The following is a 22,883-nucleotide window of genomic DNA, read 5'->3' as shown; positions in this document are numbered from 1 at the left end:
CCCCCCATCAGGAAGCTCGGGTTTGTTTACAGAGATTTAAGAGTTTTTGTGGACTCGTTGTTCACTTGATGAAACTCAAATAAACGTTAAGATAGCAATGTTATAATCAGATATCGCTGGAAAAAATAGTTAAAGTGAGATTTTTATAGTTTGACGTCATAAGTATCCCTCCGCGTGCTTTTGACGGAAGTAGTTCCGGTAGGCTTGGCGTATCACCTTGAGCTCGCGATCAGGAGCGCATCAGTCACGGCAGACGATCAGCAAACGCAGGTGAGTGTTTTCACAGCTGCAGCAACAAAGAAATCTACATCATAATATATTTATTTAGTAATATCCATCATTAGCTACGTTATTGTGTACAGATTTAGGCGAGGTTTTCGTCTGTAGTGATAAAATAGCACAAGTTCTTGTTTTCAGTCAGTGCGTACTTACCCTTGTAGAGATTTAAAATCGTTTTTGTGCTGTATTTCTTTGTAATTAATCCGATGAAAGTACGTTTTCTCTCCCTTAACCATGTTTACACGTATATTTCACTGCGATTTCCGCTCTTTAAACATTGATCGTCGTCTGTAATTCTCATTTTGACAGTTGATCAATAACCGTCATTCATTTTGAATTAATTCGAATTTGGAACGTTGCGTGCGCGCACCTCGTGCGGGAGTCTCTGCTGGCGGGGAATGTGACGCAGAGGCGGGACGTGACCCGCAGCGCATCCGCCACTCCATGACTAGACCAAAACCACTTGTGTGAGCACTGAGGATGATGATGTTTGATCTTCAGAGAGCTGCTGAACGCTCACGCAGTTTGTTTTTTGTGTACACGGGCCATATTTTCATTATCAAGGCGTGCACTGCATTCATTATGGTATTGTGTTGATTCTGAGCGGAGAATGAATGAATGACACCGGCTCAGAATCGCGCCCCTGCGGGCATCTCAATCGCAGTCCTCGCGTAGGCGCGCGCTGCAATGATAGCTTCTAATTATGATGCTGCATCATGTTTGTGCGAGGGTGGAAATTGACTTTTTTGTGTTTCAATCACATAGCTTGACTCTACATTTGAAGATTATACGTCAGTGGAGACTGATTTAATTATGCATGTTCTCTGACCAACCTCAGCTGCTAATATCAAAGCACATACAGCTGGAATTGATGTGTAAATGCATTTATGCTAGCTTTGATCAACAGTCTGCGTTAAAGCACCTTATTTGCCAGTTCAGAAGCGCTTCTGTGCCACCTTTGCAGTGTATAATTGGCACAGTTAAAGGGTTAGTTCACCCAAAAATGAAAATAATGTCATTTATTACTCACCCTCATGCCGTTCCACACCCGTAAGACCTTTGTTCATCTTCAGAACACAAATTAAGATATTTTTGTTGAAGTCCGATGGCTCAGTGAGGCCTGAGCAATGACATTTCCTCTCTCAAGATCCATTAATGTACTAAAAACATATTTAAATCAGTTCATGTGAGTACAGTGGTTCAATATTAATATTATAAAGCGACGAGAATATTTATGGTTAGCCAAAAAAACAAAATAATGACTTATATAGTGATGGCCGATTTCAAAACACTGCTTCAGGAAGCTTCGGAGCGTTGTGAATCTTTTGTGTTGAATCATGATTCGGATCATGTGTCAAACTGCTGAAATCACGTGACTTTGGCGCTCCGAACAGCTGATTCGACACAAAAGATTCATAACGCTCCGAAGCTTCCTGTTTTTTTGGCGCACTAAAAATATTCTTGTCGCTTTATAATATTAATATTGAACCACTGTACTCACATGAACTGATTTAAATATGTTTTTAGTACATTAATGGATCTTGAGAGAGGAAATGTCATTGCTGGCCATGCAGGCCTCACTGAGCCATCGGATTTCAACAAAAATATCTTAATTTGTGTTTGGAAGATTAATGAAGGTCTTAAGGGTGTGGAACGACATGAGGGAGAATAATAAATGACATTATTTGGGTGAACTAACCCTTTAAGTTGTAAATTTGAGGTAGTTAGCTGAATTGCAATTTGAGGGTGAATTTAATTAGAATTATAAATGACAATTTACTAATACAACACAATAATTAGTGTAGTTTTATCCATAAATTATATCATATAAAATATGGGCTTTTCCCAGAAATGATATTTTCTGCATGAATAAGAATATTTTTATAATCAATTAACACTACTTTGAACATACGTATGAGCAACTGAAAACATGAATTTTTCAAATAGTTAAAAAAAGAGTTAGTTACTTTTCTTCATGACCATGTGGTCCTTCGCAGGTGTCTGAATGAAGTCACATCCTGTCACATGTGTTGACCGCATGACTTGATCTAAAATGGTCCCTTTATATTGGTTACTCCGAATGACATCAATGAAATTAATTTTCCAGACCTTCTCATAACAAAGCAACGACTTTTACACATAATTTAATACCGTTTTGCATTATAACCCCATGGCAGAATAAAAAATATACACATTTATTACATTTTAAGATTTTTAATCATAAATGAAATGGCTGTATTGGCCTTTGGACGGTTAAACTGAATGACCTTTTGACACTTCAAAAATGCCTTTATATGTAGCAAAATATAATTAAAACATTTTGGATTCAATAAATAGATCTAGTTGTACTACCTTACATACTTTTTATGTCATATCTTTGTTTTTTATTATTATTATTATTATTATTATTATTATTATTATTATTATTATTATTATTATTATTTAGGGCCTTTGACTTGTCACGTCAATGACCCAATTAATTTCATTTTATGAACCAGGTTGGAAGAGTACTTTATTATCCGTGTCAAATTTCCTTGAAATGTGGTTTAGTAAATTCCTGTCATTCCAGTCAAATTGAAATGGAACACATACATGAAATACTTGAAATAATTAACACACAGCTAATTAGGTTTATTATAAACGCCACTGACACTTTGCAGATGTTTCAACATCTACTTAATCAAACCGTTGCACCATTTCAGGGAAGCCGTTTTCGGTTCTGCAGTGAGAGTGTGTCGACGCAATATGGGAATTATTTCTGTAACATCCTGTTTAGTTACGTTAGGATTTCAGAAGCTTCCACTAAACCAGCAGAAGGGACTGAGAATACCAGTAAATCAGACACCCACAGCTCTGCAGTGACACAAACCGGCCTTTCACAGACCTCACAGGGACGTCCCAGTGCACAGTTATTAGTCATTGTTCTGAATCATCGAAAAAGAGAACGGACTCACCTCAGTCTCGCTTTTGCTGCAGTAAAACACCCTTTCGGCTTCATGCAGGTGTCGGTCGATGTGACCTCCACACCACTGCAAGCCTGTTGCGTTTCATACTGGTACAATCCCAGCTATGTGTTCCTATTATAGCCCAGTGTTGTAATGTGATCTACAGCAACTGAGGTGGGCTTGACCGCCTGTAATGGCCGGTCCACCAGCGACTCATGTGGGTCTGGAGTCTTAGCAGAGGCCTGCTCGTGCAGGACAGTAAGTGTGCGTGTGGCTTGCGTGTTTTATCCTCTCTTAAGGGAAGAGGATTTAGTGATCAAACTCCTCAGCAGCGCGATACATGCTGCTTCATTCTGGCCAGCGTCACTATCTGCAGCGCTGTGATTGTGGAGAGAAGGTCACGCACACTGGGGCTCCTCTGGAGAGCTCTGACTGACACACGGTGCCTTGTTTACCAGAGCCGAAGGGCCTACAGGTGGGTTTAGGGCTTGTGTGTGTTTGGATGCAGCACTTGTGGCAGACATGCTTTAAAGGGGTGGTTGCTTATGATTTCACTTTTTTAACTTTAGTTAGTGTGTAATGTTGCTGTTTGAGCATAAACAACATCTGCAAAGTTACGACGCTCAAAGTTCATTGCAAAGAGAGATGTTTTCTTTTACAGAAATCGCTGTTTAAGGACAACAACGAGCTTCTTCCTGGGTTAGTGACATCACAAACCCTGACATTTACATAAACCCCGCCCCCGAGAACACTCAACAAAGGGGGCGGGGCCATGTTGGGCTGCTTTAGAGAAGAGGAAGAGTTGTTGTAGTAGAGTGTTGTTGTCATGCCGTCATTTTACGCCAAACGAACGCTGGATTTGCTCGAAAGATGAACATGACGGCACATGCTAGTGGATGAGTTGAATCAACTCCACAGCAACTACATCAATTTATCCACTAACCATTCAGAAACGACTAAAAGTTGTAACTTCTTCCTGAGTCTCTCCATCAGTGTCGACTCCGGTTTGAACAATGTAAGGCTGAACACTTTCATCATTTTACTGCGTGAGATTCTCCAGCTTTGTTGTTGTTGAGCTGTTAAAGCTCCGCCCTCTTCTGGAAAGTGGAGCTCATTTGCATTTAAAGGGACACACACAAAAACGGCGTGTTTTTGCTCAAGCCCAAATAGAGGCAAATTTGACAAGCTATAATAAATGATCTGTGGGGTATTTTGAGCTGAAACTTCAGACACATTCTGGAGACACCAGAGACTTCTTGTATTACATTATAGGTCCCCTTTAAAGTTAAGTGCTTTGACGGATGTTGTTGTCATGGTGATGACACAGAGGTCAAATAGACACGGATATGACCCGATGCAGCTGTAGAGATCTAGATTTAGGACTTGGAAAATGTAATGAATGTTGTGGTTAAACTCATATATAGAGTACACTAATGTAAAGCAATACTTTGTTTATATTGTACAGTTTGTTCAGATCTCTAAAATTCATTGAAGGTGAAATTCTTCCTGTTCATTGGGCTCTGAGACAGGCTGTGTTTTCATAGCTGGGATTTTTGGAGATAAAGCAGGGAATGTGGTTATAAAACAGGCCTGTTATAACAAGATATTCTCTCCTCGACTAACACTGACCTTCAGTGTCCTGGTTAGCATCAGATGCTAAAGCTATTGTCTGATGAGCTAGCATGAAAGCAATCAATACCATGGCAGCAGAGGTATTTGCCATGCTGTATGTGTGCACTCTAAGTAGCATTACCATCTCCGTTACACAAACCACATTTGCATAATTTCCTGTAGTATCAGGAAGTGGATTAGCCTCCCCTTCACTCTGAGTGTGTGTGTGTGGTGCGCTGCACGAGGAGCTGGATTTTCCACCCTGCCTGTCTTAGTCATCACATGACTACGTGATGAAGAGTGGGTGAGTGTGTTTGCTCTGATGTGAGTCTCCTCACGTACGACAGCCCACCCTGACATCATCAGAGTGGAATGCGGTGTGGTTTTGTTAGGTCCTCACCAAGCCCATCCAGCTGCCATACCTTGGTCACAATGTGACTTTTGACCAAGTTCCCTTCAGACTTTTTAATGCATAATTCGTGCAAACAGTGATTAAATGCATCGCATTTGATTTGGAAACCATAATTCTCAATTCAGTCTGGAAGATTTTGATTTGTGCGTCAACAGGGCTGTAATTGGCTGTATTTCACAGGTGCGATTGACTTTTCTGTGAGGTGGATTAACTCTGTTTTAAATTGAGCTTTAGTAACGTCCACAGTAAGATACAGAATCCAGGTCAGCTCAAGCACACAAAGACCAGCTCATTGGGTGTGTGTGTGTGTGTGGGTGGGTTTTAAATAGGGCGATATGGCAAAAATGTAATCTTGATCATTTTTTCCCATATTGATTGATAACGATATATATTTTGATATATAAACTGTTAATGCTGCCAGCTTTAAAAGAGTATCCCAACTATGACTGAAGCCACAAAAATTTGAAGGTTCGTTAATTACATTTTAAAGTGTAGTTTATTAACAAAAACAGATTACACATTTGGCCTTAAATTTAGACAACTTACTAACTTAGCGTGTGACTTAATTAGAAACAAGCCCGAAATACACCCGTTCTGCCTCCCAATTCACCTACTATCCGTCCTAAATAGTATTTGAAAAAAAGAATTGGTATGTCCCAAATCGTAGTATGTTGAAATGAGTATTCCAAAGATACCCGGAAGGTCTACTTTTTCCGGTTAGAATTCGAAGTGCAGATCCGTGCACACTTCTAACGGCTAATATTGCCCATAACACATTGCGCTGTGGACGAGGATTCGATTAGAACCACAGATACAAATAAAAAGTGTTAAAAACTACAAACATGACGGATGTGCGAGACCGACGGTTAAGATAAAGGGGCTTGAATGATTCATAATCAGTATCTAACCTGACGAAAAGATATTTATTAAACGTTACATTATATTTCATCTGCAACAGCATTGTAAACTTTTATAACGATGCATTTGGTCATTATCTATTTAAATGCATCATTATGCAAAGATGAGGAGAGTTATTGCATGAAAGACCCATGACTGGCAGATCAGCATTTGACTACATTTCTCTCCAAAATGGTAGGAAATTAAATTTAATTGAATGTGGAGGATTTTAACTGTGACAAGATGATTGACAGGGTAGTTTAAACAGTTACAGGTTGCGTAACTAAGTGACAGAACGTCCATTAAAGACGCAATTATGACGAGGTAGTATGTCCCAAAGCTTGCATACTCTTCTGCTACACACTCATATGTACTTTTTCTTTACAAAAACTGTACATACTTTTAGGACGTAGTAAACGTATGCGAATTGGGACGCAGCACAGGACTCTTATTTTGAAATGTCTACACAATTGCGGGCTGATCCTTCAGATTCTTACAAGCGTCTAAAAGATTTTATATAAAGGCCATAAAGTAGACATTGTATTAATTCATCAACTTGAGTTCATTAGCAATCGCTTGGCATAAATCTGTGCTTTTTATTGATTGAGAATCACTTTGAAGCAGTTTTGCGTGAGCATCAGCGCTGCCTTGTGACAAGGCGGATGGTTTCATTATCTTGGGCAGATACAAAATTATGAGAGGATAAAAATAATAAAAGCATAAATGTGTCTCCAAATATACTTGGGCGGCCATTAATATACCTGGGCAGCCCACCCAAGTAAAGTCTATGCGTGGGAAGCACTGTGATGGAATAGGTTGCTTGTTTTGCCAGTCTTGTTTTTCACCGACCGACAACATATTTTACAGATTGTTTTAATCTGCGCCTGGTTGCTTTTCAAATAACCAAACCACTTCCATATAACTGAATTCGTGCTACCTTTTTTTTTTTGTCGACAATTTCATAATTTTTGGACAACTCGAGGTTTCACTTTCATCATTGCTTCTACTCATTTTTGTCGTCCTTGTGTCGAGTTTGCTTTGCAAAGTGCCGTAGGAATTTGACTTTGTTCTTTGACGTCAAAAGTAGAGATGTTCCGATACCCCTTTTCCATTCCCGATACTGATTCCGATACCTGAGCTCAGGGTATCGGCCGATACCGAGTACCGATCCGATACCTGGGTGTGTATCTGTGTATATATATATATATATATATATATATATATATATATATATATATATATATATATATATATATATATATATATATATATATATATATATATATATACTACTAGCCCTGTATGAATTGATAGAATTATTTATGGTGTGCTTCAGACTTATCCCTTAATAAAACAAGAACAAAAATATACAGTGAACTAGAGTATTTTTATTATCTGACATAGGCTACATTTGTCAGTTATATTATTTATTTATTTTAAGTGAAAAAGAACTTCAAATGCAGCCACAAATCTAACACTGTAAACTGAAAAAGGTATATTAGTTTTACAATATAACTATAAAAACAGTGCAACAAATAAATCTAGGAATAAAATTAGGCTATATAAGAAAATAATCTCTTTAAAACTTGAAGTCCAGAAACAATTTTGTTAAATAAAAATCTCACGTTTTCGACGACTGACAGCAGCTGGTCATCCAGAACAATAAACCCGACAATTTTGTCGGTTATCTTTATTGTCTTTTGAAAACTTTTCTCTTTGTTTGAATGAAGCTGGCACGCCTCATCCTTCTCCATCTTAAGCGCGTCAAACGCCCGAATCGCTCAATTCGCACCGCGTCATTCACGCGAATCGCGCCGCAGGGAGTCAATTCGCGTCTTTGCATTGACTTAACATGTAAATCACTCGCGCTTATCGCTTCATTCGCGTCTGGTGTGAACGCAGAATTAGCCTTTATGTAACCATCGTGTTGCGCGGGGTGACGCGTCTTCAAATGCTTTATTAAGTTATTTGTGTTAAAGTTGCCAATACTTGTGCCACTCGAAATTGCAGCATTGCATATGAGACATGTCGCCATTTTACTGGTCTGAAATCCTGCCAAACAGCAGACATACTGCTAGCGCGTTTTCACTTCTCCGCTGCTCTAAACAGTGGTTGCTTGTGGCAACACAGCACAACTTCCTGTGTTTGCATTCTGAGCCGCGAAGAAGAATTGATTTCCGATTTGCTGCGTTAAGCAAAGATAGCGGGCACAACTAGGTATTGTTTAAGAAAATGGTATCGGATCGGTACGTGAGTTTAAATACTCGCCGATACCGATGCCAGAAATTTTTGTGGTATCGGTGGTATTTCCGATACTAGTATCGGAATCGGAACAACCCTAGTCAAAAGCTGCACGCTGATTGGCTGTCGCATATTTCTGCTGTATGATTGGCTCTTATATTAATCTATATCGAGTAAAAATGCTCGAGCTTATCATCGATATCGACATATATTTTATCACGATTCAATATGATATCGTTTATCGGCACAACCCTAGTTTTAAAATTTAAAATGCTAAACCGCTATATAAAAACACATCAGTGTATGGTCACAATCTTAGGATGTTGCATTGCATCTTCTGTAGGTTCAAAATGAGCATCTTAGGTTGTTTTCACACTGTGTTTGATTGCCTCGATTTCACCCCCGGTCTCTTGTCTCTTCCCATTGTATTATTTGCAAATACCACCATGAGTATTAGCAGTAGCTGTTTACCACTGAGTCTGCATGGAATAAAACTTTTCAAACAGACTGTGATGCAGTTCGCTGGTGTACATGTGATTTTAGAAAAAAAAAACTTGTAACCCTCTGGTAACCAGCCATAAAACCAAAGCCTAAACCACTTAAACTCAGCACCCGTATGTTGTGAATGTGAAGGTCATGCTCTACACTTCCTGTCTGCTTTGATCATGAGATTTGGGTGATTATTGAGAAAGACATAAAGGAAGGTATTATATTAACTTGTTAATGTTCATATAGTTTTTCTCTTTTTTTTTTTTTTTTTTGTTCTGGAGTCTGTTGCATAACATGGAAAGGAAACATTCATTTTCACCACACCCTTATACTGTGTATACACACACACACACACACACACACACACACACACACACACACACACACACACACACACACACACACACACACACACACAGAGAATGGTGCAGAGCTGACATGTGCTGAATTACAGAGGAGCTGCCATAAGGGCAACTATTAAGCTGACTTTATGTGACTCTAAATTCTCAGCAAAATGCCTTTGACTTTTATGGCTTCAGTTCCCGTCACTGTTTATGCTGTTGAGTTTAAATCACGGTTGATCACTACAGTCTGCTGTTTATCTTAAAGATGCACTCTGGTTTTCAATCACTTGTTGTCTCTACTCTAGCAGTTCGGTCCATCAAAAGAATGAGACTCTGAGTCGTAAACACCGACACGCCAGACGTCTGATTAGTCAGTTGATCATGTGGATGTCATTTCATTTCTCTCTCTCTCTCGGTCTCTGTAGGATATTACCCGACTCTTCCAAGATGCCCCACACTAAAGCTCAAGATATGGGATCTGCCTTCATCCAGACGCAGCAGCTCAACGCTGCCATGGCCGACACCTTCCTGGAGCACATGTGTCTGCTGGACATCGACTCTGAGCCCACCATCGCCCGCAACACTGGGATCATCTGCACCATCGGTCAGTGGATGCTCGGACACGCACACAGCAGATTAAACTTGTAATACAGCAAAATATTAAGGCTTCTGTGATCACAGCTCAGAGAATGCTCTGGTGGATTATATGTCAATTAAGTGTTTAATTAATCCTGGCCCGTCTGATGAGCGCTGTTGTTTCAGTTGAGACTTTACCAAACTCTTTGTTCTGATTGTTTTCATGTAATGATACAAAAAACATTAAGTGATGTTTAAAATAGTTTTAGTCCAGAGTAAGCAGGAAGTAATTATGCATTGTGTCATGTGACCACAGGACCGGCCTCTCGCTCTGTGGACATGCTGAAAGAGATGATCAAGTCTGGCATGAACATTGCCCGCATGAACTTCTCTCACGGATCACACGAAGTACGTACTTCATTATTTACACTCTCTTGTTCTTGTCTTTCTCCTTTCTCTCACTCTCTCTCTCTCTAATCCTATTTATATCTGTCCAGCATTAGTCAATGGATGCAAGTTATCCTCTACCAGAAATTATGCTAAAACATCTATGTAGTTCACAGCTTAAAACAAACGTGCAGGGTCAAAGGCCACAGAGAGAGAGAGTGTGTGTAACTTAATCTACAGTGAGCCTATTATAAATAGTTTATCTGTTCCTCCTTCCCAGCAGAGAGCTTATCATGTCTCAACAGCATAAAGGGTTTTTTCTGTCACACAAATATTTCATACAGAAGCCGCTGGCTATGAGGAAAGCTTTGCAATTATAGTGAACGTCTTTTGCAGTTCTGCAAGTTCATGACAATCAGCTGCATTTTGAATTGCAAGTAAAATTCAGCTCAGATTTCTGAATAGTAGTCAGATGTGCGTCATGAATTTAATTCATTCTTTAAATTTTCTCACAGTCCGATCCTGTTCTGGCCTGTTTGGAGCCAGACCTTTCCAGAAAGATTAATTCTGCCTAATATCATCCAGTGAGCCAGTCATCATTGCAAAAATTAAACAAAAAACATGTTTAACATTCTCAATTTAAGACATTTTGCCCCTCATATGTTCCTTTGAGGCTCCTCTAATAGAGGGCTTTGGGTTAAACAAATTCAGACATATTATACAAACAGTTCACACTCTTAACCCTCTGGAGTCTGAGGCTGATTTGGGGCCTGGAGAAGTTTTGACATGCCCTGACATTTGTGCTTTTTTCAGTTGTTCATAAACATATTAATGACAAAAGTGTCATTACACTGTATTCAGCACAAACTAGGCTACCATAATATGTGGGGAACATGTATGTACATGTTTGTGTTTTTGAAGGAATAACGTTTATGCGTGGTTATTGAAAAAAACAAAAAAATTAAGTCACTGAAATAAGGCCAAAAATATATATTAAATCTGTGTTTACAAGACTTCTGGGTATTGGAGATTGTAGGCTAGAGTTTTTGCTTCAGAATTATGTAAAAATTATAATGCCTACTTGTTCATATAAAACAATATATTGATTTAGTTTTTGCAAGACACTTTTTGTCAAGAAACACAGTATGCATGGAGGCGTGAATGATCATGAATAATGGCTCATTTACACCTGAGAAGACAAAAGAATCACATAATAATGACCTGAAATGACTTGCATATTAATGAGGCCTTTCAGTCAGGTAGGCTGTGGAAAAAAACCCCTCTGTAATCATGTCTCAGCTCATTTTAAAATAATGGTATTCTATTATATTCTTTAAAATATAATGTATTTCTGTGATGCAAAGAGTCTGAATATAGGCTTTTAGTTTAAAAGCATGCACATTTGGAGAAATATTGATGGATTCTCATATGTTTATGTCAATTTTCTATACAGAGGAGTTATATTTATTCTATATTCATTGTCATAACTTTGAGCGCTGGTGTTTTCAGGTGATACTTGCAGCCGGAGGGCGCTCTGTACAGCTTTAGTCCACAAATTATTCTAAAGAAGAAGAGGACATTTCAGGAATGGTGTTTTTAATTCATACTTGTAGCCGGAGGGCGCTCTCTGTACACATTTAGTCCACAAATTATTCTACAGAAGAAGAGGACATATCAGGAACTAACGGCATGTCTTCCAAAGGTCGTTAACCATGACTTTTACATCCAGATAAACTTTTCAAGACAATAAATACACGATTGAGACGATGAATGCCTGTATTGACTCATAATTTGCGTCTGAATAGCGCTGGCTCCGTGGGCGTGGCCGCATTAGCGGATAATGAGCTGAAACACGGACTTCTGACATGTCTCTTTTCATACAGATTACATAAACACAGAATTTTTGTTTTCGATATGACTTGCACGATTTAAAACCTGACATTTCAACGTGTCTTTAGACATAAGTGTAATTTTTTTGTCATTAGTATTCACTAAGTTATAGCTTATTTTCTGAGAACTATCAGATTAGACTTTGTTCAGAGGGAGAGGACAGATCATGCATCATTTTAGTTTCCTTTATTTTACAAAAAGCACAACATTGTGTTTTTACTCTGAGTGTATACAAATAAAAGAAGATATTCTATAGTTTCAATTGATATATTACTTATGTCTCTATGACAAAAAATGACGGAGTATTTTAAGTCTGTTTTGCTGCAATGTGAAAAAAAAACTGCAAAACGCGCCGGCGCGTTTTCAGACCTCAGGGAGTTAAACAAACAGCTTGTGTGTCCACACCAGAGGCCTATGGGTGGCCTGTTTGCCCAACAGAATGACCTTGAGTGTGTGTAGAGGTCGAGCTGTCAGTGTGCATGAGCTACTGAAGTGAAAGTGATCAGTACTACAGCTGTATGACACATTAACGTCATGGATCAAAGGTGCTTGTTTAACCTGGTTAATTAAAGCAGGCTTTTACTGCATGATCAGTATATCAAACTCTTAACAGATGAACTTTGTATCCTGTCGTATCACACTTTGCATGCACATAAGTGTCTAATCGTTTGTGCACGAGTATATGTGTAACCCAGTTTTGCTCATCTAGACACACACCTTGACCGTTGCTTGTGTGTGAGCGTGTTCAAACGGAAGATTGGAATGACGTAACCTGCGCTGCTCTGAGACATTCAAGTGCACTTGTTTAACATCAGCTGTTACACAAAGAACATCTCCATTAGAGACATTTATAATGTGTTTTTGGAGTGGTTTCTTATCTTCTCTGCTTTCAGTCCAGTCATAAAAATGGAATTTACTTTGTAACGCGGAATGTCACGGAATTTGTCAATTTTGATGAATAAATAAAAAGTAGGTCAGTACACTTAAATCAGATTGTGATATAGACTAGTGTCTGTGAATATTAAACAGCAAAAAGACTATTTAAATATGAATCCTGCATGTGAATGAATGGCGCAGGCGTGCGGTTTCATTTACCACCCACTGATTCACACGTGATTTTAAGCCTCTGCCACTTCACTGTATGAGGACATGAATGCATGAACTTCATCTCCAGAGTCAGTTCATCAGCATTTTACCGTTTCATTTGAGGGAAAAATATCGTCATATCATAAACGAACAGAAACTGCAACCCGTCAAAATAAAAGTTCGGTTTAACTTGAAGAAATTGTGACGCACATATATTACTGTTGTACAGAATTTCGCTATGTCTCGAAAATGAACTTCTAATAATACAAACAATAATAACAATAAATGATTATTAAAACTTTTTTTTTAAGGAATAATCACAATTTTTCTTCCATGTTTTGATTTAACAGTAAAGCTCTGTTGTGCAGCACTTTGTTTGGCAAAAAGTTTAATGTCATATGATTAAAATATTAATTAACGTTTTATGCCTTCATTTGTTTGCCAGAAAAATTAAAATGCACAACACAGAATTTGTGAATAAACAAAAACAAAATATTTCATTCATATATATATATATATATATATATATATATATATATATATATATATATATATTTATTATTATTATTATTATATATTTTTTTATTTTTTTTAATTAATACATTTTGTTTTTATGAAGTCAATTAATTAGACATACTTTTTGGTTATTAATTTAATTAATCCATTAAAATTGAAACAGAATTTGGTAAAAATAAAATGAAATTTGAGAAGGAAAAAAGTATTTAATAGGGCCCTTGTTATACAAATGTATTAAAAAGTTTAAGTTTCATGATTTAAATTAATTAGACATGCTTTTTGATTACAAAAATTACATTTAACCATTAAAATGGAAGTTTAAAAAAAATTTAAATGTGGAAAAAACAAAACAAAAACCAGAATCCAGAAAAATTAAGGGGAAAAAAATGGAATTTGGAATTTCCTTCTTCTCTGGAAATTTCAGCGTTTCTTAGTTTTGTTAAGCAGTGTTGATTTCTTCTGTTTCAGTATCATGGAGAGACGATGAGGAATGTACGTGAAGCTTGTGCCAGCTTCCAGCCGGGCAGCATCCATTACAGGCCAGTGGGCATCGCCCTGGATACCAAGGGGCCAGAAATCCGAACCGGGCTCATTAAAGGGGTGAGTTTACTCATTTCGGTTCAGCGCAAGGTGATACAAAGATGTCCCACTGTTCCTGCCGCTGGTCCAGATCAGTGTACGCTACTGAATTAGCTGTTATTAGTGCATGTAATAAGAGTGATGGTTATGCAACACCATGTAGTTTTACAGAAATTTAAAATCTACACCATTTGGTCTTTAAAACCATAAGAATGTCTCACTTGGCAATTTGTTTTAATACTGCATCTGTCTGCTCCAGAGTGGCACAGCTGAGGTCGAGCTGAAGAAGGGAAATAAGATCAAAGTGACCTTAGATGATTCTTTCATGGAGAACTGTGATGAGGAAAACCTCTGGCTGGACTACAAGAACATCACCAAGGTGGTGGAAGTGGGCAGTAAAGTCTACATTGATGATGGACTCATTTCTCTCCAGGTTCTGGAGATCGGTGAGTTACGGATTTGTGGCTATTTTTCTTTGGCGACACAGTCATTAAACGAATTGATGAATCAGTGAGACGCATTTTCTTCACCTATTTTGCTGTTGCTAAAGTTAATATTAAGTTTAACTCATTAGCCTGTAGTTTAGTGAACATCCTCAAGTAAACGCTGATTGCTTCTAGTGTAGTCACTGTGGAAGGACTTAATGAATAATATCTCTCTCTCTCTCTCTGTCAGGCTCTGACCATCTGGTGTGTGAAATTGAGAACGGAGGAACTCTGGGTAGCAAGAAGGGTGTCAATCTGCCAGGAGCTGCTGTCGACCTACCTGCCGTTTCGGAGAAAGACATCAAAGATCTGCAGTTTGGTGTAGAGATGGGAGTCGACATGGTCTTTGCCTCCTTTATTCGCAAGGCAGCTGATGTGCATGAAGTTAGAAAGGTGCTCGGAGAGAAGGGCAAGAACATCAAGATCATCAGCAAGCTGGAGAATCACGAGGGTGTGCGCAAGTGAGTGGCTTAAACCTGATTGACCATCACAATCAATATGCAGTATTTGAGTTTAGTATTGGATTTGAATGTCTCCCCTTTATTCGGCAGGTTTGATGAAATCATGGAGGCCAGCGACGGCATCATGGTCGCCCGTGGTGACCTGGGTATTGAAATCCCCACAGAAAAGGTGTTCCTGGCCCAGAAGATGATGATCGGTCGCTGCAACAAGGCAGGAAAGCCAATCATCTGTGCCACACAGGTCAGCTAAGCTAATGCATTATACATGCATTTTCCAAATAAATAGATCTACTCCTGGAACAGTATTTTCAAGTCTCACGTCTCGTGTGTTTATAGATGCTGGAGAGCATGATCAAGAAGCCTCGTCCTACACGTGCCGAGGGCAGCGACGTGGCCAACGCCGTTCTGGATGGTGCTGACTGCATCATGTTGAGTGGAGAGACTGCAAAGGGAGAATATCCCCTGGAGGCCGTACGCACCCAACACATGGTGAGAGCGCCCCCTACTGACATGCACATTAACACTGTTAGCTAAACGTTTTAGTACTCGACTCATACATTTTTGTTAATGCATATCTTTTTCATCTAAACAAATACTAATTAAAAGAAAAAGGCATTTTACGGGTTAAATACAACTTATTGATGGCTGTATTCTTGTCTCTTTTAAAAACAAATTGTGTGTACAGTGATACACTTACAGTGGAGGTCTGTGGGACATTTAAAAGCAGAAATGTGACGCTTTTGTTGAAGCACTTGTATGAGTTATTACATGCACTACCAGTCAAATGTTTGGAAAAATTAATGTTTTTGAACGAAGTCTCTTATGCTCATTAAGGCTGCATTTATTTCATAATAAATACAGAAAAAAACAATAATATTATTACATTTTAAAATTATGGTTTTCTATTTTAATATACTTTAAGATATAATTTGTTTCTGTGATCAAAGCTGAATTTTCAGCATCATTACTCCAGTCTTCAGTGTCACATGATCCTTCAGAAATCATTGTAATATGCTGATTTATTATCAATGTTGGAAACAGTTGTGCTGCTTAATATTATTATATAACCTGTTATACTGTGAGTCTTTTGTAACAATATACACTACCGTTCATAAGTTTGGGGTCAGTCTTTTTTTTTTTTTTTTTTTTTTTTTTTTTTTTTTTTTTTTTTTGAAAGAAATTAATACTTTTATTCAGCACAGATGTGTTAAATTGATAAAAAGTGATAGTAAAGATTTATACTATTAGAAAAGATTTATATTTTGAATAAATGCTGTTCTTTTTAACCTTTTATTCATCAATGAATCCTGAAAAAAGTATCACAGTTTCCAAAAAAATATAAAGCAGCACAACTGTTTCCAACATTGATAATAACGGAGTATCAAATCAGCATATCAGAATGATTTCTGAAGGGTCATGTGACACTGAAGACTGGAGTAATGATGCTGAAAATTCAGCTTTGCATCACAGAAATAAATTATATTTTAAAGTATATTAAAATAGAAAGATATTATTTTAAATTGTAACAATATTATTATTTTTTTCTGTATTTATTATGAAATAAATGCAGCCTTAATGAGCATAAGAGACGTAGTTCAAAAACATTAAAAATATTAATGTTTCCAAACTTTTGACTGGTAGTGTACATCTATTGCAAATGATATCATCAGCGTAACGCTGAGTAAACTGTCAAATTAATATGAATTTGAGTGTTTTGGTGTTTGTGCAAAGCATATGTCACTCATTTAATTGCATTTAAAAAAACACCTAAAAATAATTCAGAAATCATTTAATTTAACTGGAAAAACAAGTTTTGAGACCTACACTTTCTCAGTCTTTTGGACCCCACTGTGTGGTTTGTTTTTAACCCGTAACATTTCTTTAATGCCACAACATCCTTCATTACTTTCCTTCTCTCATACGCATGTGTTTTGCCTTCACTAGCTAGTTTTGTCTCAGTTGTGTCAGGGTCAGTTACAGACAACAGCCTTCTTAAGACACACATTTTCTCTCTGCCAGTTCTTGACGAGCTTGTTAAATCTACTCATGTTTTGCATTGTGCTCGAGGTTTGCATGTCACATGTTTGCCCAGACGTCACAGATGTGGCCATTAACTCCCGAAGTTGGAAATAATCACCAGCAGTTAAAATCCCTTGGCTTTAACAAACCTATAAACGTATATTTTCTTGAAGCTGGTTTGTTCTTTGAGAACGAGTTCAAAGCTTTCTGAAAACCAGCATGCTTGATGACTCATTTCCTGTCACGTGCTCAACTTTTCTTCTTCTTTTTGACTTGCACGTTGAAGTCATGTGATCTTCAACAGTTCTACTAACCATTCTTTTGCATGATTTTTCAACTATATCACAAATCTGTCTCACACTTTTCCGGATGTGGTTTTAATTAAGTCCATATTTCAAATAATATTCATGATTTAATGGTGGTGGTTTCACTGTAATTGATATTAATTTGCATTTAATAATTTACTGTGAGAGAGTGTGTATGTGTTCTAATATTCATTTTGTTTTTTTTGTACTAACCTTTTCCTCTGACCTAACACCTGCACTAATTTCCTCCTTCTGTTTCCTCTTTCCTTGTTTTCTCTGCACTTTTCCTCTTCTTACTCCTCACCTCTGTTCTTCACCCCTTCTTTTCTCATTTATTTGCGTCTCTTTCATACCTCTCTGTCTCTCTGCTGTGTTGTGCCTGTCGTATCTCGCGCGGGCTGCATCAGATCGCTCGTGAGGCAGAGGCGGCCATGTTCCATCGGCAGGTGTTTGAGGACCTGCGGCGCTGTTTGGGCCACTCCACCGACCCCGCCGAGGCCATCGCCATTGGCGCCGTGGAGGCCTCCTTTAAAATCCTGGCCTCTGCGTTTATAGTCCTCACTGGGTCTGGCAGGTAGGCGGGCGACATAGAAATGATGTGGAAAACCAGCTCGGCACAGTCAGGGAGTAGGAAGAGCAGGGACAGAAGAGGACTGGAAGAGAGAGAGAGAAATGAGAGAGACACATGGCACAGAGTCAATGTTAATGATGTCCATCTGCATGGAAATTAATTCAATTGAAAATCAAGAGGATTCAAATTTTATTTGCATAACAAAATGACTGTTCGAGAGCTTTGGAACAGTGCAGGACGAGCATAAACATTCTTGCCCATGTGTCTCTCTTTGAATTTCTCTCTGTCTGAGTGGTTGACAGTATGATTGTGTATAACCCCTCCCTTCCCCCCTCCCTCCACCGGGCGGCGCTGTCAGATTGCCCGAGAGGCAGAGGCAGCCATGTTCCACAGGCAGCTGTTTGAGGAGCTGAGGCGCTCCACCCTTCTGACACGTGATCCTTCTGATGCTGTAGCTGTTGGCGCTGTTGAGTCCTCCTTCAAATGCTGCGCCAGCGCCCTTATTGTGCTCACCAAGACTGGCAGGTAAGAGGGGAGGGGCCTGAGGTGAAAGTTCAGCATGGAACAGGTGAGATAAAAGGGCTGGAATATAATGCATGAGACCCCCCCCCCCATAATAAATATATATATAAAATTTTATATATATATATATAAAATACACACACACGCTTTTTTTTTTTTTTTTTTTTTTTTGCGAAAATTCATAATCTTTACCACAGCTAAAACTACTAGCTTAACTAATAATTTTAATAGCCTATATTTTTAAAGACAAGTAAATAGTAATAAAATAAGAACAAATAATCAAATTACAAGCAATAGCACAAATAAAAATAATACAACAAAGATGCAACTGAAATATACAGTGCTTTTTATTTATCGCCCGTGGGCGCCACCTAGATATAAAAAAAATTATAATCATATTTTTCAAAACTCCTGCCTAGATAATCACATTTGAAAGTTTAGAGTCTGAACTTTACAATGAATGTAGCCAGTTTGATTAACTCTTAAGTACTGCTAAGTTATTTGCTGAAAAATAATAAATGCATTCATAATTTAGGGGAAAACTTTTTTTTTTTTTACTATGTACTCTAATGTGTAAAAGCATCATACAGCTCAGATAATCATGTTATGTCATTTGAAAGGTCTATATGACAATGAGTATAATTATTTTGGGCTTTGACTAAACTTGAGCGAGTTTTTGTACATGAAGCCCTGCAACGATTTTAAAAATGCCCATCAGAGGGTGATAATGGATAAACAAAAAGGCTAACTTCTTCCAAATGCTGTAACTTTTGATTTTGAAGAATTGTGCTCCTACCTTATTGCATGTCAAATATATATGTCAAATTTCCCTTGAGCAAACTTTTATTTTTTGTCTTTATCAGCAGTTTCTCAGTATGAGAATGTCCAATTTTTTTTTTAATGTTAAAAGTTTTCTTTCAAACATACCAACCTTTTGACTATCCTTGCTAGAGATTTGAAGTTATGAGTCATTATTTTTGTGCATGTCACATAGAAAACAAAAAAAAATTAAAAATACCTACCTTTGTTCTAAATGCTGTAACTTTTGATTTCATGCGATCACCACAAAATTTGATCCAGATACAGCTCACATATAGAGGAACATCACCAAAAGTAAACCTGCTACCTTATTGCCTTCATGAGATGATCCATTTTAAATTAGAAGGATATGTAAATTTTCCTTTTTTTTTTTTTCCCCTTTTTTTTTTTTTTTTATTTGCAGTTTCTCAGCATGAGAATGTCCAAATTAAAAAAAAAAAAAAAAAAATTAAAATTAAAGTTTCCTTTCAAACGAAACCAACCTTGACTCTCCTTGCTATAGTTTTGGAGTCCTTACTTTTTTTTGTCTGTCTCTTTAAGAGCGGGCTCGTTCACACAGAACATGTCTTTGCATCTAAAAACGCGAGACGTAGCGCTCAGGAATGGTTTTTTTTTTAAAAAGTGCAGCGCAGAACTCGAGGGTCTCGAGATGCAGATGCAGTAACAAATAAATAAAACACTTGCTACTGTAAACAAAAGCTTGCGATGCTTGCCCCACCTCCCAGTTCTTCTGATTGGTCCACCGTTTTGGAACTGACGTTGATGAGCAGCGCTGCATGTAAAAGTTGAAAGCTTTTTAACTTGACACAGCGTCTTAAAAACGTGGCGCTCCTGCAAAGCGTTGCAAAAGACGCAAACGTAACGGTCATGCACGTCCGTCTAGTTTGTTTACATAAAAAAAAACAATGGAAAAGTAGCGCATTGGAATAGAAAAACACATTCTTTGTGAACCAAAAGCGAATGCATTTTCTTCCTCAACAGATGACATAACCCACTGTGATACTCGGGCGTTTTTTGACAGTTTTGTGTGAATTTGTCCTTTCGGGCACAGGAAGGCAGGACAGAGAGCTCAACTTAGTATTTGCGCGCTGTCTGTGATGCTGCTTTCAGGGCGCGTGCTTCGGATGCTTTGGATATTGAACTTCCCACACACCACTCCCTTTTGCGTGTTCTAGCGCTTGAATATTTACATTGGAAAGGGTTACATTTTCTTGATGAAGCAGCACTAAGAGCGTCATTCACTTTCCTGTTCTCATAACATTGCATTGTTAAAATCCATAAAAATGACTGACGGTTTCATATACTCGCCAACAACTATTTTTACTCACATTTGGTGCTTGGAGTGTTAATTTTAGGCCCTGTATGTATATATTTTACACACATTTTGCTGCTGATTTTACTAACATCATTCATTAGTTGTCCACCATTTTAGTGAAAAAGCATTTCTGTATGTTTACTGGTGATGCAAAATAAATTGGGATTATAACTGAGTATATTTATTTAAATTATCTTCATTCCCTGACCTTTTTCCCCTGAATGGCTGTGAGTGAGACCAATATGAGTGTGTGTGTGTGTGTGAGAGCAAAGCAAACAGAACAGAATGAATTAAGGTATTAGTTTTAGATTTCTGTCAGTGATTTGATTTAGTCACATGTCTCTGGGTCAGCTCTGCATGTGCTAGTGTGAGTGAATAGATCATTTCTATTCATAGCTGTCTTTGACCATCTTATCTTTTAGTGAGTGTCATAGTGGGTAAGAAGGTTCTCCTGGAACCCGTTTTTCCATTCTGAGTCATGAACACACTCCCTTCTGATTGTCCAGGTCTGCTCATCTGATCTCCCGGTACCGCCCACGTGCCCCAATCATAGCCGTGACCCGTAACGAGCAGACGGCCCGACAGGCTCATCTGTACCGCGGCATCTTCCCCGTCTTCTACAACAACCCCTCTAATGACGTCTGGGCCGAGGATGTGGACCTGCGTGTCAATTTTGCCATGGAAGTTGGTAAGATGGAGAAGAAACAGATGTTACTACTCTACTTCAAACACTAAGCATCCAGCATTAAATCTTTGTTCATACTGGATACATTTCAGATCTTAGTGTCTGGTTGCATAATCTGATGAAAAAGCCTGTTACACTCTCAGTTGTTCATATCAAACCCTCTTGTCTCTCTCAGGTAAGGCTCGTGGATTCTTCAAGACCGGTGATGTCGTCATCGTCCTGACCGGCTGGCGCCCAGGTTCCGGTTACACCAACACCATGCGCGTCGTCCCCGTGCCATAAGCGCCACAGGACCGTAAACGCACTCTACTGTTCATACATCACTCCCCTCCCTCACTCCCGCCCCTCCCCGACTCAAACGGGCTCAAACTGGTGACCTGATGTCATCACAGAAGCCTGGCTCCTCCCACACAGGCCAGTGGACCATCATCACTTAGACGTCGTTCTCACTTTTTTTTCCTTTTCAGTCTCAATGGCACCATAATCTCGTTCATCCACGGTTGTGTTACTCATTAAAGCAGAGCTGTCTGTGCGCTTGTCTGTCTGCATGTCTGGGACGGGTCGTGAACGTGACCATTGAACAAACAGCAGCTTACCGAAACTAACCTTCTCCTTTAACAGTTCCCGAGTGGCGAAGGGCTCACGCGTGACTCTAGTTTGTGTTGTTTTTATTTGTAGTGTGCGCTTTATTTGCACCGTGTCTGTGTTCACACTCCTAATGATGTTACATTCTGTGTTGCACTAGACCATGAGACCATTTTATTTGGGATGAGGCAACCAATGTGCTACAGTATATATATTTTTTTGAAATGTTGACGTTGGGATGTCCAGCTCATTTCTTTTGTGTCTGAGTGGAGTAAGAGAACGATGATGAGCGAGAGATGAATATTGATTGAGCAGCAGCGGTCACATTCCCAGCTATCTCTCCTGTTCATTTCCTTTTTCTTTGCTGCTCCTGTGTGTGTGTGTGTGTGTGTGTGTTTGAGTGAGAGTGTGTGTGTTTAGATCTACCCGCTTTGTGTCGCTAGGGTGCAAGATGTACTTATAACTGTAAGAGAAATCTATAGTATCATCTGAAGTGTTATTATTCAAGACTGAATTAATAAAGGAGATGAGCATCTGTCTGGACTACTGTTTTATTGTTAGCAGGAGTTTATGCAACTGGCCCCAGATATGTTAAAGGGGACAGAAAATCTGACTTTTTCCATGTTTAAGTGCCATAATCGGTCCCTGGTGCATCTAATACACTAATACTATTTTGCATGTTCAATTAATATTCATCAAATCACTTACTGATGGTTTTAATAAATATAAATTATAAAACATAGTATAAATTTCAAAGGTACTAATGCTATTGTATTTAATCAATTTTTCAGATCATTAGTCATGAATCATCAGTCTAATCACTGACAATTGCAATTTCTCCTCACTTTTCAATAACAAGTGATA

General features: G+C 38.4%; 2 protein-coding genes across 10 annotated transcripts in view; one reads left to right on the top strand and one right to left on the bottom strand.

The window, feature by feature from the left end:
- LOC125254744 (protein mono-ADP-ribosyltransferase PARP6) overlaps positions 1-3,717 on the bottom strand; it is a 43,702-nt gene extending 39,985 nt beyond the window's left edge. For 4 of the 8 annotated variants that reach the window (XM_048169525.1, XM_048169531.1, XM_048169533.1 and 1 more), the window contains exon 1: positions 433-916. The gene's annotated coding sequence lies outside the window, so the exon portion shown is untranslated. Of the gene's footprint in view, positions 1-432; positions 918-3,233 lie in introns of those variants that run through there. The other 4 variants (XR_007181730.1, XR_007181729.1, XM_048169532.1 and 1 more) reach the window with 2 other exon arrangements.
- On the top strand, positions 53-22,554 carry pkma (pyruvate kinase M1/2a). Of its 2 annotated transcripts, none has more exons than XM_048169536.1 (11): positions 53-270; positions 9,644-9,822; positions 10,111-10,202; positions 14,142-14,273; positions 14,512-14,698; positions 14,928-15,198; positions 15,289-15,439; positions 15,535-15,687; positions 18,452-18,618; positions 21,256-21,437; positions 21,610-22,554. In XM_048169536.1, the coding sequence occupies exons 2-11, from the start codon at positions 9,666-9,668 to the stop codon at positions 21,714-21,716; spliced, it is 1,599 nt and encodes a 532-aa protein (XP_048025493.1). In that variant the 5' UTR covers positions 53-270; positions 9,644-9,665; the 3' UTR covers positions 21,717-22,554. The 2 variants fall into 2 exon arrangements, with proteins under 2 accessions (XP_048025493.1, XP_048025492.1); XM_048169535.1 differs by lacking the exon at positions 18,452-18,618 and adding an exon at positions 17,930-18,096.
- The last annotated feature ends 329 nt before the right edge of the window (positions 22,555-22,883 follow it).

Source organism: Megalobrama amblycephala, linkage group LG19 (genome assembly GCF_018812025.1).
Source record: "Megalobrama amblycephala isolate DHTTF-2021 linkage group LG19, ASM1881202v1, whole genome shotgun sequence".
Lineage (NCBI taxonomy): Eukaryota > Metazoa > Chordata > Actinopteri > Cypriniformes > Xenocyprididae > Megalobrama > Megalobrama amblycephala.
This window is presented reverse-complemented; position numbering and strand designations above follow the sequence as displayed.